The sequence below is a fragment of the Pristiophorus japonicus genome, chromosome 5 (genome assembly GCF_044704955.1).
Source record: "Pristiophorus japonicus isolate sPriJap1 chromosome 5, sPriJap1.hap1, whole genome shotgun sequence".
In the NCBI taxonomy this organism is placed as follows: domain Eukaryota; kingdom Metazoa; phylum Chordata; class Chondrichthyes; family Pristiophoridae; genus Pristiophorus; species Pristiophorus japonicus.
In genome coordinates this window covers 173,736,090-173,754,730 of record NC_091981.1, presented here as the reverse complement: position 1 = coordinate 173,754,730, position 18,641 = coordinate 173,736,090, and the positions used below count along the sequence as shown (strand labels likewise).

Genomic DNA, 18,641 nt, shown 5'->3' with positions numbered 1-18,641 from the left:
ACCCGTTTTCTCTCTCCCTTCTTTTTTAAAAAGTGGTGTTACATTAGTTACCCTCCAGTCCATAGGAACTGATCCAGAGTCGATAGACTGTCGGAAAATGTTCACCGATGCATCCACTATTTTTAGGGCCACTTCCTTAACTACTCTGAGATGCAGACTATCAGGCTCCGGGGATTTATCGGCCTTCAATCTCATCAATTTCCTGCCTAATAAGGATTTCCTTCAGTTCCTCCTTCTCACTGGACCCTCGGTCCCCTAGTACTTCTGGAAGGTTATTTGTGAAGGCAGAACCAAAGTATTTGTTCAACTGGTCTGCCATTTCTTTGTTCCCCATTATAAATTCACCTGAATCTGACTGCAAGTGACCTACATTTGTCTTCACTAATCTTTTTCTCTTCACATATCTATAGAAGCTTTTGCGTCAGTTTTTATGTTCCCAGCAAGCTTCCTCTCATACTCTATTTTCCCCCTCCTAATTAAACCCTTTGTCCTCCTCTGCTGAATTCTGCATTTCTCCCAGTCCTCAGGTTTGCTGCTTTTTCTGGCCAATTTATATGCCTCTTTCTTGAATTTAACACTATTCCTAATTTCCCTTGTTAGCCACAGTTGAGTCACCTTCCCCGTTTTATTTTTATTCCAGACAGGGATGTACAATTGTTGAAGTTCATACATGTGATCTTTAAATGTCTGCCATTGCCTATCCACTGTCAACCCTTTAAGTATCATTCGCCAGTCTACTCTAGCCAATTCACATCTCATACCATTGAAGTTACCTTTCCTTAAGTTCAGGGCCCTAGTCTCTGAATTAACTGTGTCACTCTCCATTTTAATAAAGAATTCTGCCATATTATGGTCACTCTTCCCCAAGGGGCCTTGCACAACAAGATTGCTGATTAGTCCTTTCTCATTACACATCACCCAGTCTAGGATGGCCAGCCCTCTAGTTGGTTCCTCGACATATTGGTCTCGAAAACCATTCCCAATACACTCCAGGAAATCCTCCTCCACCGTATTGTTCCCAATTTGGTTAGCCCAATCTATATGTAGATTAAAGTCGCCCATGATAACTGCTGTAGCTTTATTGCACGCATCCCTAATTTCTTGTTTGATGCTGTCCCCAACCTCACTACTACTGTTTGGTGGTCTGTACACAACTCCCACTCGTGTTTTCTGCCCTTTGGTATTCCGCAGCTCCACCCATACAGATTCCATATCATCCAAGCTAATGTTCTTCCTTACTATTGCGTTAATTTCCTCTTTAACCAGCAACGCTACCGTACCTCCTTTTCCTTTCTCTCTATCCTTCCTGAATGTTGAATACCCCTAGATGTTGAGTTCCCAGCCTTGGTCAACCTGGAGCCATGTCTCCGTGATGCCAATTATATCATATTCATTAATTGTCGCCTGTGCAGTTAATTCGTCCACCTTATTACAAATAAATATAAGTTGTTGTTATTCACAACTTCATGTACACTCGAAGATTGGTCTAGGGTGGACTCTAGTGGTAAGAGAGGAAAAGTGCATGTAAATCAAATTTAATGGCATGGGTGTCATAGGAGGCTCAAAAATTAAGAATTATTTTGGAGATCCATAAAAGGCATCGCATCTAAGCAGCAGCTTTTGTCATGGCTGATGGAGTAGGGGATTAAGAAGTACCAAACAAAAACTAATGGAAAGGAAACCCTAGGTACAGACATGAGCCTGCAGACAAATAATGGAGCATCTCAACACCCAGCGGGGGTTCACAGCTGCTTATGTCATGGCTGTTCTGCAATGAGGTACTTCCAAGAAGGATTTCCCTTCGCACCACCACATAGGTCAGCATTGCAGCATTCCTAGCAAGGATACGCAGTCATGTTTCAGGCCCCAATTGACTGTTACCACGCCAGCTCTATGCTCAAGATTTTTGCATGTGTCCTTGCAGTTCATGGCACAGCTCTGCATCTGCCTTGCTGCTGACCTAGGTCCCAAGATAGAACCCTGCACTGTTTGGCAAATAGGTGTGGCAAGCCTTGCAGAAATGATTGGTGGCATCTTGGCAGCTGTAACTACTTGAGCAATGCTGGTTCTCCAATCACCCTTATACCTTCTTTCATGTAAAGCATGACATGGTGTGAAGGGGCTGCTTCAAACATCCAGCACAACAGCTGCTCGAACTTTCAAATATAGTAGTGATGCCACTAAGTGTCTGCTGTTGTGTCTTCCTTTGGGAAGAAGCATCTCCACCTGCCAGAGAGAGACCTATTTGACGTCCCTTCATATGTCCTCCTTCCTTTTCCAAAGACGTCAGCTTAGAGACATCCCATTGAGAAGCCCACCAGTATCAGTAAAGGGGGCTGTGTGCAAAAAAGAAACCTGGCACATACATAGCGAACAGCCAGCAGAAAAAATACAAAAGGATAAAGAGAGGCCAGAAATGATCTAAAACACTTACCTCAACCTATGTTGGCCTTTTAAATGCCCTCCCACTAAAATGTCTACCTAAATGCCTTTCTCGTAGGTTTCCTGGGCTTGCTGAGACTCGACGACCAGCTCTCCTACCAGTTGCAAAATGGAGCAAGGGTCTTCCAAGTCCTTTTTGAGTATGACATTGAAGCTTCCACCTGCTTTGAGCGAGTGCTTTCAACGCCTGCCCCAAGCCCGAACAGGAAGTTAAGTGAGGGTGAAATTAAGTAGAAATCGAGCATAACTGGTTCTGCCTAATTTTGTGTTCCAGTACATCTTGCCTGCATTCAAAAATCGGAGCAGACTCACTGGATATTAAAATCAGCCTGGTTATTTCCACGTGGAAGATAAATATATATGAAGGCTAGTTTCCCCACTCATGGGGCCCAAGTTTCCAAACTGGGCGCCCGTTTTTCGCGCCACAAAGTGCGCCTAAAAAAACCCTCCGTATTCTACCTCCCTGCAGGTCCTCTGGCCCTCGGCGCGGCGCAGCAGGAGATGTAGGGGGCGGAGCTAGGACCCTGCGCCGAAAACAGTGCCGGGAGCTCTGCACATGCGCGCTACAGTGGGCACGCAAGTGCAGTAGCTCCAGGCGCCCGAAACTGTGTGGGAGGGGCCCGAAGCACGCAGCCCCTAGCCCTGGCCGAATGGCCTCACTGGGGCTGCATGAATAAGGCTCCTCCCACGGCCAGCTCCTGCTTCCTGCCGACTCCCGCTCCGGCATTCCCCCCCGCCACCTCCCCCCCCGGACCCGACCTAGAACTCTGTACTGTTTCTTTTTAAGTTGCCACTTCATGGTGGGAGACACTTCAGTCACATAGACCTTGTCAAAATGAGGGCTGATGGTTTTAGTAACCTCTACGTCTCCAGCTCTGAGATCAAGCACCCAGCCCGTCGTCCAGTGCGTCCCCACCCTGAGCAGCTGAAGGAACTGCTCCTCAGAGAAGATGAGCTGCCGCTCCTGCTTCCCCCCCCCCGACCGGACCCGACTCGACCCGCCTGTGGCTGCCGCTCCTGCTCCCCCCCCCCCCCCCCCCGCCCGGACCGGACCCGACCCGCCTGTGGCTGCCGCTCCTGCTCCCCCCACCCCCGCGGATCGGACCGGACCCGACTCGACCCGCCTGTGGCTGCCGCTCCTGCTTCCCCCCCGCCCCCCCCGCCCCCGACCGGACCAGACTCGCCTGTCGCTGCCGCTCCTGCTTCCGCCCCCCCCCCCCCCCCCCCCCGCGGACCGGACCGGACCCGACTCGACCCGCCTGTCGCTGCCGCTCCTGCTTCCCCCCCCCCCCCCCCCGCCCCCGACTCGACCCGCCTGTCGCTGCCGCTCCTGCTTCCGCCCCCCCCCCCCCCCCCGCGGACCGGACCGGACCCGACTCGACCCGCCTGTCGCTGCTGCTCCTGCTTCCCCCCCCCCCCCCCCCGCCCCCGACTCGACCCGCCTGTCGCTGCCGCTCCTGCTTCCCCCCCCCCCCCCCGCCCCCGCCCCCGACTCGACCCGCCTGTCGCTGCCGCTCCTGCTCCCCCCACCCCCCCCCCCCCGCCCCCGACCGGACCCGACTCGACCCGCCTGTCGCTGCCGCTCCTGCTTCCCCCCCCCCCCCGCCCCCGACTCGACCCGCCTGTCGCTGCCGCTCCTGCTCCCCCCACCCCCCCCCCCCCCGCCCCCGACCGGACCCGACTCGACCCGTCTGTCGCTGCCGCTCCTGCTTCCCCCCCCCCCCCCGCCCCCGACTCGACCCGCCTGTCGCTGCCGCTCCTGCTCCCCCCACCCCACCCCTGCCCCCGACCGGACCGGACCGGACTCGACCCGCCTGTCGCTGCCGCTCCTGCTTCCCCCCCCCGACTCGACCCGCCTGTCGCTGCCGCTCCTGCTCCCCCCACCCCCCCCCGCCCCCGACCGGACCCGACTCGACCCGTCTGTCGCTGCCGCTCCTGCTTCCCCCCCCCCCCCCGACTCGACCCGCCTGTCGCTGCCGCTCCTGCTTCCCCCCCCCCCCCCCGACTCGACCCGCCTGTCGCTGCCGCTCCTGCTCCCCCCACCCCCCCCCCCCCACCCCCGACCGGACCCGACTCGACCCGTCTGTCGCTGCCGCTCCTGCTTCCCCCCCCCCCCCCCCCCCCGACTCGACCCGCCTGTCGCTGCCGCTCCTGCTTCCCCCCCCCCCCCCCCCCCCGACTCGACCCGCCTGTCGCTGCCGCTCCTGCTTCCCCCCCCCCCCCCCCGCCCCCGACTCGACCCGCCTGTCGCTGCCGCTCCTGCCCTCCCCACCCCCCCCCCCCCCCGACCGGACCGGACCCGACCCGCCTGTCGCTGCCGCTCCTGCTCCCCCCACCCCCGCGGACCGGACCGGACCCGACTCGATCCGTCTGCGTCTGTGTCTGCGTCTGCCGCTGCCGCTCCCACCCGACTCTACTCCCGCCCCCGGACTGGATCCGACCTGACCTCCCTCTCCCTGACCTGACCTCCCTCCCGCTCTCCCTCTCCCTCTCTCCCTCCCTCCGCTCCGACCCAAACCGAACCTCTCTCCCCGACCCAACCCGACGCCACCTACCTCTGGTGCTGGGGACGGGCCCTGCCCGAAATCTCGGGCCCGGCCCGTTAAGCCTTCGGTCCCGACAGCAAACCGCTCCCTAAAGGCCTGCCTGAAGAACTTTCACACAGGTAGGAACATGGTTTATTTAATCTTTTCTTTGCTTATAAATGTTTATTCAGGTTGGATTTATTTGTATAATATTTGTATAAGTATAACTAAGGATTTATTGTAGAATTTAGTGACTTCCCTTCCCCCCCCCTCGTTCCCGACGCCTAATTTGTAACCTGTGCCTGATTTTTTAATGTGTAGAACAGGTTTTTTCAGTTCTACAAAAATCTTCACTTGCTCCATTCTAAGTTAGTTTGGAATACGTTTTCACTGTGGAAACTTTGAAATCAGGCATCAGTGGCCAGACACGCCCCCTTTTGAAGAAAAAATTCTGTTCCAAAGTCGAACTGTTCTACCTGACTAGAACAGCAGAAAAAAAAATGTGGAGAATTGCGAATTCTAAGATAGTCCGTTCTCCACCAGTTGCTCCTAAAAATCAGGCGCAAATCATGTGGAAACTTGGGCCCATGGTGAGGAGACTCAAAAGGAGAGAAAAATAACTAAATAGCATTTAAAAATAAGGTAAAAAAAAAAATAACAGGTTGGACTTCGCTGAACACTTCTGAAATATCAAATTATTAAAGTAATCTAATGAAGGTGTTGGGCTCCTCATCAATTGAAGACACATGCCGTTGTTGGAATGAGATGCGTTTGCGCTCGACAATACCAGCATGAATGTTTCATTATTGTGACTCATACTCCTTGGAGGCAGAAAAGGGAGAAAGAGAAGAATTGAACTATAATTTCTGCACCAATATAAGAATGTCTTTCAGTTAGTGGAGGACTGACCAGCATTGTCAGATTTGCTGATGGCAAAGTTTGTGCTCTGGACTTGCTGACCCCTTTGGTTAAAAGAAATTGCAGAGAAGAAATAAATCTTGTGACGATAGGGAAGAACCATCCGTTATCATTAATGCAGATAGTTACTAAGAATTTTAGAATCTAATAACATTTTCTTCACCACCAGTGATAACTTGATAACATCTGTCTTGAAATAATAGACCACATAGAATACTATACAAAGATGATGTATTTCTGGTGACCTAATAATAATGGCCAGATCCTAACAACTTTTCTTTCACTGCAACAAGTTGCAATATTATTTTTAGATTTCTTCTGAAATAGGTTTTGAATGATATGAAACACAACCATTTCAAATAAGAACAAACATTCTGCACTACTACAAAGTCCTATAGGTTTAAAGCTAAGCAGTTTTTATATAATCAAAACCAAAATTGAAAATGTTTTATTTTTTCCTGCTCTCAAAAAACTTTCTACAAAAGGAGGAAATAGAATTATCTTCCCTTTCACATTCAACTGTGATCTCAGTAGCTCCAAGGGAGGCACAGCTAAGGCAGCAGCTGCGATCAGAAAGCATGGGGCCAAGAGGTTACGATAGCTATCCTCTTCTTTCAAAAAGCCGTGGAAGCCAATAACTGAGCATGGGCACATAAACAGTCGGATAAAAGAGCCTTTACTCCGAAAGGAACCCTGGCAAGTCATACGGATTTTGAGAGAATGCTTAGATTTAGCACCCAGATCTCACTAGTCCTCATGACTTCTGTTTTTTCATAAACTGAACGAGCGCCTCTTCAAACAGGTCTCAAACCGTTTATAGATATCAAAAGACTTTCTCGATACCCAAAGTCAGATGTATTTGTGTCAAAATACTACATTGAATAAAATCTGAATGCCAATATGACACAATGCCTGAAGTTGAAGGTGCGCCATTCGCAATTAGCTGTTAAGTGGAATGGCTGTGTCATGAATTAGATATTACAGTTCTTGTACAATATTGCAAAGCTTTATCCCCCTTCCTCCCACTAAATGAAATATGCAAAATATTGGACTTCAAAGTAAAACAGAAGTTAGGAACAGTGCCCTCCAAATCTATTGACCTTCCAATCCCCATACTATGCGAGTCAGTACAGCACCTTGAAACTTCCACTATTGTACCCTGATAATGTCACCACAGGCAATGGCACAGGGGAAGGAGATGGGTCACTGGTATACCATTAATGTTTATAAACCTCTATCTGCATTTATCTCAATCTCATTTCCAAATGCAATTTCTACCATTCTAAATCTGAGTCATCGGACAGTATATTTCATCACAGACTCTAACACGTCCATCTACACAAGAAAAATAAGCTCCAACAAAACGTGAGCTACAATCAAGCTGCGTGCTTTCCAAACAAACTCTTCCAATTACAAAAGGTCACCGGGGTTCTGGAAAATTTCTCCCCAGAAGGCGGATGAGAACTTTTTTTTTTTAAATGCAGTGAGTTATGATCTGGAGTGCACTACATAAAAGGGTCATGGAAGCAAATTCAATAACAACTTTCAAAAGGGAATTGAATATATACTGGAAGGCGAAAAATTTTCAGGGCTGAGCAAGGGAGTGAGACTAATTGGATAGTTCTTTCAAAGAGCCTGCACAGGCACAATGTGCTGAATGTCACCCTCTGTGCTGTATGATTCAATGCTTCTATGATAATGGTGAACAGTGCCATTTGGTATATGAAGTACTTTTGCTTTTTCTCTCATTTCCTTTTAGGTTTCCCTTCTCTTTCTCCTACTATCTTTGCTGGCAGTGACCCACCTCCAACCCCACCCTTTCCTGCGGCTGAAAATGTTCACTGCCTCCCTGCTGGAGCAACTACATGATGGAAGGATGGCTAGCTGGAATCTCATCCCTAATGGAGATTAGCAAGTTGTAAAGTTGATTTAGGGTATCAAATGGCAAATGCACGGACATTGAAAATATAAGTAAAAAATTATTTGCTCACCCTTTCCTCCCTGCTAACTGTTTTCCTTCCTCATCCCAGAGATATCTTTGCAGCCATCCCCTTCCTCCACTGAAGTAGTTTTTCTGCCTTTGCTCCCCTTATTCCCATACGCCCTTCCACTCCTTTCCCCATCTCTTTCCCAGTGCCCCTCTGTCCCACTCCTCATCCCACCCGGTCTTCTCCTGCTCTTCCCCTCTCATTTTCCCCCATCCCACCTTAGTCCATTTAACCACACATCCTCTAAATCTTCTTGATTCAAATACTGCTCCCCGTGTGCAATGCCTCAACAGATTAACTAGTCGTCTAGAAAAGGGGCAGTACCTTAAGCAAAAGATACTCCCTGGTCTTTCCTTCACCATTAACTATTAATGTCTCAAATTTGCTGAAAACCATAACAGTTAAATATACACTCATTTTTTGAAAAGTTTTCACAGCGAGTACAGATATTAAAAACAGGTCCCATACCGGTGCTGTAGGAAACCGATGAAGGGTGCAATGCCAGTTCCAGGACCCACCATGATAACAGGAACTGCAGTATCAGCAGGTAGATGGAAATCTGTGTTTTGCCGGCTGAAAATAGAAATCTGCAAAAGAAAGTTTATTCAAAAGTCAAAAGCAAGGAAATCCAGTCCAGAATTTTATGTAAAATGCATTTTAAGAATTTTTTTTCCCACAAAACTTCTTTCAAAACCCCACCGCATCTTTTCCCCTTTCTCATATTTTCCTGAAAGTGTTATGGTCCCATCAGCATTAGGTAATCCTAGGTTCAAATCCTTATTACAGCACGTTACCCAGAATGTCAGCAAAAAATTAAAATGTGCGATACAATTATTGAAAGAACTCATCCGTTTGAGTTACTCCAAGGTCTGTAATAAATGCACTGCTGTATATGTTGCTATAGAGCCATTTGACTAATCTAAGATATATAACAATTATCAATATGCATTTATTACACAGGATTTAAGTATTACTAACTAAATGATATGGGCTGATGGCTACAGATATACCAGTAACTTTGAGGTCAATCACAATAAAATTCAGTTGGCACTTGTCATCAGAACAATAATTGTGGAATATGTGTTCTTAAATCATGGCTCCCCACTTCCATCCCGACTTCGCTTACTGTTCCAATTTCAGTTCCACCTCAAATCCAATCTCAGTATGTATGCCAGTCTAAAGCAGTGCTCTGCCGGTTGCATGCAGCACTACAAACTGAAGGTAGGGCTGGGGAGGGGAGAAGAAAGGCTGCAACTATTTTCCAAGGTTTGAAACAAAAATCTACTCTACAAGTGCACTACTGCTAAAGTGAGTCTGAATGCAGTGCAATTGGAGCATGTCTTCGCTTCTAAAGTTTTATCACATACCTGTGGCAGTGGAAACCCATTTGACAAGCAGTCGCCAACTGTAGCTTTGCTTTCGTAGCTTTGAAGCATTGGTGTAACTTGCTCTACCAGCCAACCTGTGCATACTCCTCTTCGGGCAATAGGCTGCTCAGGGGAGGATGGGAACTCAACAATATTGAAAACAAAATTAAGTTTTCCAGGATAATATTTGGATGAGCTGCAAAGAAATTTAAAAATTATATATATAAAAAAAACCATCACCTTCTCAGCATCTGCTTCTGCCCACCATCACATAATACTGATCACCTTGCCTCAGTTTCCAAATTATTAATTTTCCATTTAGGCATTTATTCACGAGTCAGACAACATCCATTTACAGTCGAACTTCACTGTAAACCCTCTCGGGACCGGCAGAAAAGATTGTGATATCAGGGTATTCAATAGGGTTTGATTATTTTCTGCATCAGAAATATTGAGGAAATACCAATTTGAATTGAACATCATTTTATTGTTAAAAATGCTCGATAACTTCATATTATTCAAGCTTTTCTCAAAGCATGTTATTTCTACCTTTTTAACTGGCCCAAAAAGTTCCTCAGTTCCAGGTAATGGCTGTGAGGTTTTGCACAGTTGTGATTGCCTTTCTGAACTCATCCAGTGAAGTAACAAATGCTTGTGTGTCTTTCACATCCTCATCACTAGAAGTTTCCTCTTCCTACTCAATGTCATCAATTCAATAATGTCCTCATTGCTCGCATTGCTTGTGTAGCTGCTTTGTTCATTTCAAATTCAATTTCCTGTCACTTTGTTTCTGACAAACATCACCCCCTTCTTTTGGCTGTCATTTTCTGTATCTGTAGCTGGATGCTACCAATGAGCATGTTTAAAGCAGTTTACAAAACATGTTTTTGACACGGCTCCCATGCTTTGCATTTGAAGTGCGTGGCTTGCACAATGCTCAGCGGAATTTTTTTAAACTGCTGACCATATACTCGATTATCGCCCTTAACAAGAGCTTTCTGTACCACGAATTGAAGCACTGAATATAGCATCCTGGTCCATTGGCTAAAAAACACATGTTGCAGTGGGGGTGGGGAGAACAGGACGAAAGGGCATGGTAACTGCTTTCAGGTCGCTGACTTTCGACTCCGCAGGAACATTGTTGATGAAAAGCAGCACTTATGACAATTAATTCATACGTTACGCGGGATTCTCACTACAATAGGTCATCTTTCAATTAGCCTCAGCTTGAATTCCATAGTCGTTTCGTGTAGATCATGCTTAAGTGTTCATTGTAGTAAGGATGATTTAGATTGAAAAAATTCAGGTTTTGTCATTGGGATTGTTAAAACTGGGAGATTGTTATAAGCATGGTCATTATAGTGAAGTTATACAGTATTTGTTTATTTTTTTTTTTTTACTTGGAGGTACAACACACTTATTCTGTAACTACTGGATTTCCTATCTAAAATGGATGAAATAGTCGAATGAAGAAATTCTTGATAGTAGTTACCATCATGTATCCAAAATAAATCTAGATTTATAATGAAAATGCGGAATGAAGATGTAAAAAACATAATCTGAGATTCTATTATATGTAAATAGGTCAGTAAAAACAATAGGGTTTGCTTCTGCATTAACAATATTGAAAATGGCGATACCAACATTACAACAAAAACTTGCATATAGTCCTTTAATGGAGAAAAAATGTCCTGAGGCACTTCACAGAAGTGTTATCAGACAAAAAAACAACACCAAGGCAAAGAAGGAGATATTCGGAGGGCGACTAAAAGCTTGTTCAAAGAGCTGCGATTTAAGGAGAGTTTTAATTGAGGAGACAGAGATGGAAAGGCGGAGAGGTTTAGGGAGAAAATTTCAGAGGTTTAGTGCCTAGACGACTGAAGGCATGTCTGCCATTGATGGAGCAAAGGGATTTTGAGATGCACACGAGACCAATGTTGGAGGAATGCAAAGTTCTCGGAAGGTTATAGGGCTGGAGCAGGCTACAGAGATATGGAGGGATAAGGCCTTGAAGGAATTTGAATAAGAGGATGAGAATTTAAAATTTGTTTTGCTGGGGAGCCAAAGTAGTACAGGGGTGATTGGCAAGTGGGACAGGATATAGACAGCAGAGTTTTGGAAGAGCTGAAGCTTAAGAAGGGTGGAGGTTGGGAGCTCAGCTATGAGAACATTGGAATAGTTGAATCTGGAGGTGCCAAAGTTATAGATGAATGTTTTGGCAGCAGATAGGCTGCGGCAGTACAGTGCATTGCAGGGCGATGCTACGGAGGTGAAAGAAGGTGGTCTTTGCAAGATATGGGACTGGAAGCTGAGCTCTGGGTCAAATAGGATGCAGAGGTTACAATCAGTCAGGGTCAACCTGACAGTGATTGGAGAAAAGACTGGAATCAGTAGCAAAGGCAGGAAGTTTACAACAGGAGCCAAAGACGATAGCTTCGGTTTTCCCAATGATTAACTGTTTAACTCAGGAACGTTCTGAATTTGGTAAAAATGTGCTGATTCAGGATCCCGATTTAATCTAGATATTGACTGTATAAAAGATGATACCCATTACCAATATTCATTTCTTTAAATAATCACAGTATAAAATATTACCTTGCTGCTGAATAGGATCTAACTTGTAGCTTTGGTAAATGCTCTGAAAGAGAAAAGAGATTTTAGAAAATCCAAGCTATGATTGGGAAAAATGATCGTGTTTTAAAAGGTTAATCTTGTAATTTGTACTTGTAGGCAAATTAATTGAATTTGCTACAAAATGGACTATAAAAGGTGTCTTTTTGTTGTGCAGGACTGAAATTTCAACCATTCTTTAGAGTGAATCCTCAAGAAAGTCAGATCATGGCTCATCTTGAAGAACTACAATTTGTATGTTAACCATTTTCTCAAAATATAGCTTTTAACCATGAAAAGATATCAAAAAACAGTACAACCATACTGAAACTTTGCATTATTGTATTTCATGGCCATAGCATCATCATCATCATCATAGGCAGCCCCTCGAAATCGAGGAAGACTTGCTTCCACTCTAAAAGTGAGTTCTTAGGTGACTGAACAGTCCAATATGGGAACAACAGTCTCAGTCACAGGTGGGACAGACAGTCGTTGAAGGAAAGGGTGGGTGGGACTGGTTTGCCACATGCTCCTTCCGCTGCCTGCACTTGTTTTCTGCATGCTCTTGGCGACGAGACTCGAGGTATTCAGCGCCCTCCCAGATGCTCTTCCTCCACTTAGGGAGGTCATTAGCCAGGGACTCCCAGGTGTCGGTGGGGATGTTGCATTTTATCAAGGAGGCTTTGAGGGTGTCCTTGAAATGTTTCCTCTGCCCACCTGGGGCTCTCTTGCTGTGTAGGAGTTCAGAGTAGTGCACTTGCTTTGGGAGTCTTGTGTCAGGCATGCGAACAATGTGGCCCGCCCAATGGAGCTGGTCGAGTGTGGTCAGTGCTGGGGATGTTGGCCTGATCGAGGACGCTAACGTCGGTGCGTCTGTTCTCCCAGGGGATTTGCAGGATCTTGCGGAGACATCACGGTTGGTATTTCTCCAGCGATTTGAGGTGTCTACTGTATATGGTCCACATCTCAGCCATACAGGAGGGCGGGTATCACTACAGCCCTGTAGACCATGAGCTTGGTGCCAGATCTGAGAGCCTGATCTTCGAACACACTCTTCCTCAGGTGGCGCCCTGGAGGTGGTGTTGAACCTCGTTGTCGATGTCTGCCCTTGCTGATACTAAGGTCCCGAGGTATGGAAAGCAGTCCAATTTGTCCAGGGCCGTGCTGTGGATCTTGATGACTGGGGGGACAGTACTGTGTGGCGGGGTCAGGTTGGTGGAGGACTTTTGTCTTATGAATGTTTAGTGTAAAGCCTATGCTTTCGCACGCCTCAATGAAGATGTTGACTATGACTTGGAGTTCAGTCTCTGAATATGCACAGACGCAAGCGTCGTCCACGTACTCTAGTTCGACGACAGAGGTTGGGACGGTCCTGGATCTGGCCTGGAGACGACGAAGGTTGAACAAGTTCCCACTGGTTCTGTAGTTTAGTTCCACTCCAGCGGGGAGCTCGAGTGTGAGGTGGAGCATTGCAGCGAGCAAGATCAAGAGGGTTGGCGCGATGACGCAGCCCTGCTTGACCCTGGTCCGGAGGTGGATTGGGTCTGTGATGGGTCCATTGGTCAGGATCACGGCTTGCATGTCGTCATGGAGCAGACGGAGGATGGCAACAAGCTTGGCCATAGCATTCTTGTGATCAATTGTCTTAAATATGGGCATTCTACTTAAATTGAAGCACAGCAGTCATTATATTCTGTCCCAACTAATTAATCTTTAACTCACACTTGGGCTGTAACTTTTACAATTAAAAGGCAACACATATTTAATGCAGTTGCAACTCTGGAAGGCCGACTCGAGAAATGCGTCGCCATTATATGTTGTAGCTGCGTTTTCCACTTCTGCACTCACCAGCCCGTGATTTTCCTCTTCGTTAATATGAATGGGGAGAGGGAATCACTGATTCTCTTAGAAAACTGATGAAGGACCTTGTAGTAGTGCAACTATATGTACAGGGGAGTGAAGGGAGGTGGAGAAAAAGGTCTTCCTAGATCATGAATAGGTCATTAACCAACCCGAATGTGCCCGATTGACAGTAAAAGTTGAAACATCGAAGTCATTCTTCAAAACCAAATGTTGAAAGAGATTTGGCCCATGAATTAGTGAGGGTGTAATGAGACTAATCAGTAGGTGCTTGGTCATATCTGAGCCCCAAATTCCACTAGCCATTAAGCAGCAAGGTTAAAAAAATAACTTTGAAGAAACAGAAACATCTCATTATGCCAATATGTGACAAAACTGCACATTGCAAATGGCCTTGTGATATTACTAATTATTTGAAAATATGCTCCCAGTAACAATCAACCTCATTTAAAAAAAATCACTGTCACATTACACTTGATTATTGACTTAAAAAACTATATAGCCGTAATCACAATGTTAGTGACCAAATTAATCATGTAAAATAAATAGTTAGTTGGATTTAGCCCTCAGCAAAGAACTAACCAAATCTAATTAGATGGTCCCTCACAAGTTTATATTCATCAAAATAACCCACAACCCTCAAGAGTGCACAAATATTGATGTAGTTGCTAAGAAACAACTTTTCAAGTAATAGCAGCATCAGCACAGCCTCCAATGCAGGATTTAAAAAAATGATCTTTCATTTTAGTAATCTCATGAGGAAATACTGATCTGCAAGTTATATTATAGAATCATAGAATGGTTACCACCAAGCTCATGGTCTACAGGGCTGTAGTAATACCCACCCTCCTGCATGGCTCAGAGGCATGGACAATGTACAGAAGGCACCTCAAGTTGCTGGAGATGTATCACCAACGATGTCTCTGCAAGATCCTGCAAATCCCCTGGGAGGACAGGCGCACCAACATCAGTGTCCTTGCCCAGGCTAACATCCCCAGTATTGAAGTACTGACCACACTCGATCAGCTTCACTGGGCAGGCCACATAGTTCGCATACCAGACACAAGACTCCCAAAGCAAGTGCTTTATACACAGCTCCTTCATGGCAAACGAGCCAAAGGTGGGCAGCGGAAACGTTACAAGGATACCCTCAAAGCCTCCCTGATAAAGTGTGACATCACCACTGACACCTGGGAATCCCTTGCCAAAGACCGTCCTAAGTGAAGAAAGTGCATCCGGGAGGGCATTGAGCACTTCGAGTCCCAACGCCGAAAGTGTGAAAAGATCAAGCGTAGGCAGCGTGCGGAAAACCAGTCCTACCCACCCCTTCCCTCGCCGACTGTCTGCCCCACCTGTGACAGAGTCTCTGGCTCTCGTATTGGACTGTTCAGCCACCAAAGAACTCACTTCAGGAGTGGAAGCAAGTCTTCCTTGATTCCGAGGGACTGCCTATTATGATGATGATGACGACGACAGCATGGAAAAAGGCCATATGGCCCATCGAGCCCATGCCGGCTCTCCGCAAGAGCACTTTAGCTAGTCCCACTCCCCCGCACTTTACTCTTAGCCCTGCAACATTTTTTCCTTCAAGTAATTATCGAACTCCCTTTTGAAAGCCAAGATGGAGTCTGCCTCCACCACCTTTTCAGGCAGTGCATTCCAGATCTTAATCATTCGCTGCTTAAAAAAGTTTTTTTCTTATGTTGCTTTTGGTTCTTTTACCAATCACCTTAAATCTGTGTCCTCTGGTTCTCGACCCTTCTGCCAATGGGAACAGTTTCTCTCTAACTACTCGGTCTAGACCCCTCATGATTTTGAGCACCTCTAATAAATCTCCTCTCAATCTTCTCTGCTCCAAGGAGAACAACCCCAGCTTCTGCAGTCTATCCACATAACTGAAGTCCCTCATCCTTGGAATCATTCTTGTAAATCTTTTCTGCATCCCCTTCGAAGGCCTTCGCATATTACCGATGTTTTTGTGAATAGAGATTATAAATACAAACTTTGGCTCCATTATTTTTGTGAAACATGTTGATATTATTGTCAAAGTATAGACGTTGCATTTGAATCTGTCAAAGTTGCATTTTAGCTCAAAGGAAGTTAGAAGCATCAGTGTAAATACCAGTAAAGTCAACAATAATTCTTACTATCACAGTTTAAAACAAAATCAGTGTAAACGGCCTCCTCCCCAAAACTGCACACCTTGTATATAACAAAAAATCTGTTCATTATTTCTCCTTTCGTCAAGGAGATATTGGGCCGAAAACTGCAGCCTTGCCAGGTCTGTACCATGTGCGCACACACCCGAAGAGGCCTTGCAAATGCTGGTTCTCGGCACGCAATGTGCATGCACCGAGAACCGGCTTTTCCGATGTGTCAAAATGTCTTTAGACAGGTCCAACGCATCCCCGCAGGAAGGACATCCGCGGGGTAGAGATGAGGCTATTTGCCCAACTCTTGTCCAGCTAATGTCCTTCAAACGCCTGTTAAAAGCAGGCGTATAACCTACTTTTACCAGCGTAAGAGTGTTAACACATATAAAAATGAGTGATTATATTTAATTTTTCTATTAAAAACCCTGTCCATTAAGGTTAAGTTTATTTTAATCCTATTAAAAACTATATTTTTTCTAAAACATTTAATTTCATTCAATTTCAATTAAATTTAAATGGGTGAGGTGTTTAAAATTTATTATGTTGTGTTTCTTGCTTTTGGGAGGTATTTTCATTGATAGCAATGGGAGCTCATAAAAACAGAGTTCCCGTTATTGTCAATGAGAATACTACATAGTGATTGGTGGTCCAGCCCCACGTGATTCCAGGATACAAATATGTACCTGAAGGACATGTTCCTGTACATTGCACAACGAATGGAGACCTCCATCCTATGTTCCTCCAGAACCACCAGGTATTTTCATTTTTTTAAATTCGAGTAGGAGGCATTCATCCGAAGGAAGCCTCCTATCGCAATTTCCCTCCCATGGTATCTTTGCCCAGTCTCAAAAGTAACCTACTGCAGACTGGGCTTCCCAGCTAATATATGTGCTCTAATGACAAATGGGTGCGCTTGACAGCAGGCAATTCGCATTGCAAAAAATGCAGACGGTCAACCTCCTTCGTACTGGATGTCAATTGCAATACAATTTAATGAAAATAGTATAACATGCGGCTTATGGAGCGGCTTCAGAAGTTTTCCCTCCTGCCCCAGATGCTCATGATGTTCTTCTATGCACTAACTAAATTGATATATTTTATGTACATTCTGCTGTACATTTCAAAATGTTGCATTATTCTCCATTTATTGTTCAATAGATCAAACTCTATTCACTCCCGTCATCTCATACAATAGTACCTCATTGTTACTGCAATATTTGAAGCTAGAAAGTGATGGTATTTGCAAAACATATCTGAAAACAAAATCACTGTTCAGCACTGAGGGAAGCAAAGACAAGTTGCTCAAAACATCCAACACTTATTTTTAATTCAAAGAGAGTAAGCTGCACTTAGACCATACTCTTCCAAGTCAGTAGTCAATAGAAAAGCAATATTCTGCAGATGCTGGAAATCTGAAATAAAAACAGAAAATGCTGGAAATAATTAGGTCAGGCAGCTTTTGTGGAGCGAGAAACATAGTAAATGTTTCAAGTCAATGACACTTCATCAGAACTGAAAAAGGTTAGAGACGCAACAGATTTTTAAGCAAGTAAAAGGCAAGGCCTGTGATAGGAGATACCTGATCAAGCACGAGAAGGGAATTAGATAGCAATTAAGATGAACAAGGTAAAATTCTCATGTTTGATCAGGTATTTGTAAAATTTAATGCAGAAAAGCATGAAGTGATACATTTTGGTAGAAGAATGAGGTGAGGCAATAAGAAAGAAATAAGAACATAGGAAATAGAAGCAGGAGTAGGCCATTCGAGCCTACTCCGCCATTCAATGATCTTCTACCTCAACTCCACTTTCCTGCACTACCCCCATATTCCTTGATTGCCGTAATATCCAAAAATCTATCGATCTCTGTCTTGAATATACTCAAAGACTGAACCTCCACGGCCTTCTGGGCTAGAGAATTCCAAAGATTCACCATCCACTGAGTGAAGAAGTTTCTCCTCATCTCAATCCTAAATGGCTGACCCTTTATTCTGAGCCAGAGGAAACATCCTCCCTGCATCAACCCTGTAAGAATGTTGTATGTTTCAATGAGATTACTTCTCATTCTTCTAAACTCTAGAGAATATAGGCCTAGTCTACTCAAGCTCTCCTCATAGGACAATCCCAGGAAACATCTGCTGAATCGTCTATGGCAAGTATATCCTTCCTTAAGTAATGACCAGATTATTCCTACTCTGTTTTCTGTCCATTAACCAATCCTTAATCCATACTAGTATATTACCCCCAATCCCATGAATCCTAATTTTATTTAATAACCTCTTGTGCAGCACCTTATCGAATGCCTTCTGAAAATCCAAGTACACCACATCCACTGGATCCCCCTTATCTATTCTGCTAATTACAACCTCAAAAAACTATAACAGATTTGTCAAACGATTTGCCTTTCATAAATCCATGTTGACTCTGCCCAATCCTATTATTATTTTCTAAGTGGCCTGTTACCACGTCCCTAATAATAGATTCTAGCATTTTCCCTACTACTGATGTCAGGCTAACTAGTTTGTAGTTCCCCGTTTTCTCTCTCCCTCCTTTCTTAAATAGTGGGGTTACATTTACTACCTTCCAATCTGCGGGAACCATTTTAGAATCTATAGAATTTTAGAAGATGACAACCAATGCATCCACTATCTCTATAGCCACCTCTTTCAAAACCCTAGGATGTAGGCCATCAGGCCCAGGGGATTTATCAGCTTTCAGTCCCATTAATTTCTCTAGAACTATTACTTTACCAATACTAATTTCTTTCAGTTCCTCATTC

At 45.2% G+C, this 18,641-nt stretch overlaps 1 protein-coding gene across 1 annotated transcript in view; it reads right to left on the bottom strand.

Moving 5' to 3' along the window:
* Positions 1–18,641, bottom strand: part of mtrr (5-methyltetrahydrofolate-homocysteine methyltransferase reductase) — a 157,820-nt gene that overhangs the window by 61,118 nt on the left and 78,061 nt on the right. The window contains exons 12-14 of the mRNA XM_070880211.1: positions 11,836–11,878; positions 9,241–9,436; positions 8,342–8,460 (exon numbers count right to left, since the gene is read on the bottom strand). Coding sequence (XP_070736312.1) covers positions 8,342–8,460; positions 9,241–9,436; positions 11,836–11,878 — 358 coding nt within the window. The remainder of the gene's footprint in view (positions 1–8,341; positions 8,461–9,240; positions 9,437–11,835; positions 11,879–18,641) is intronic.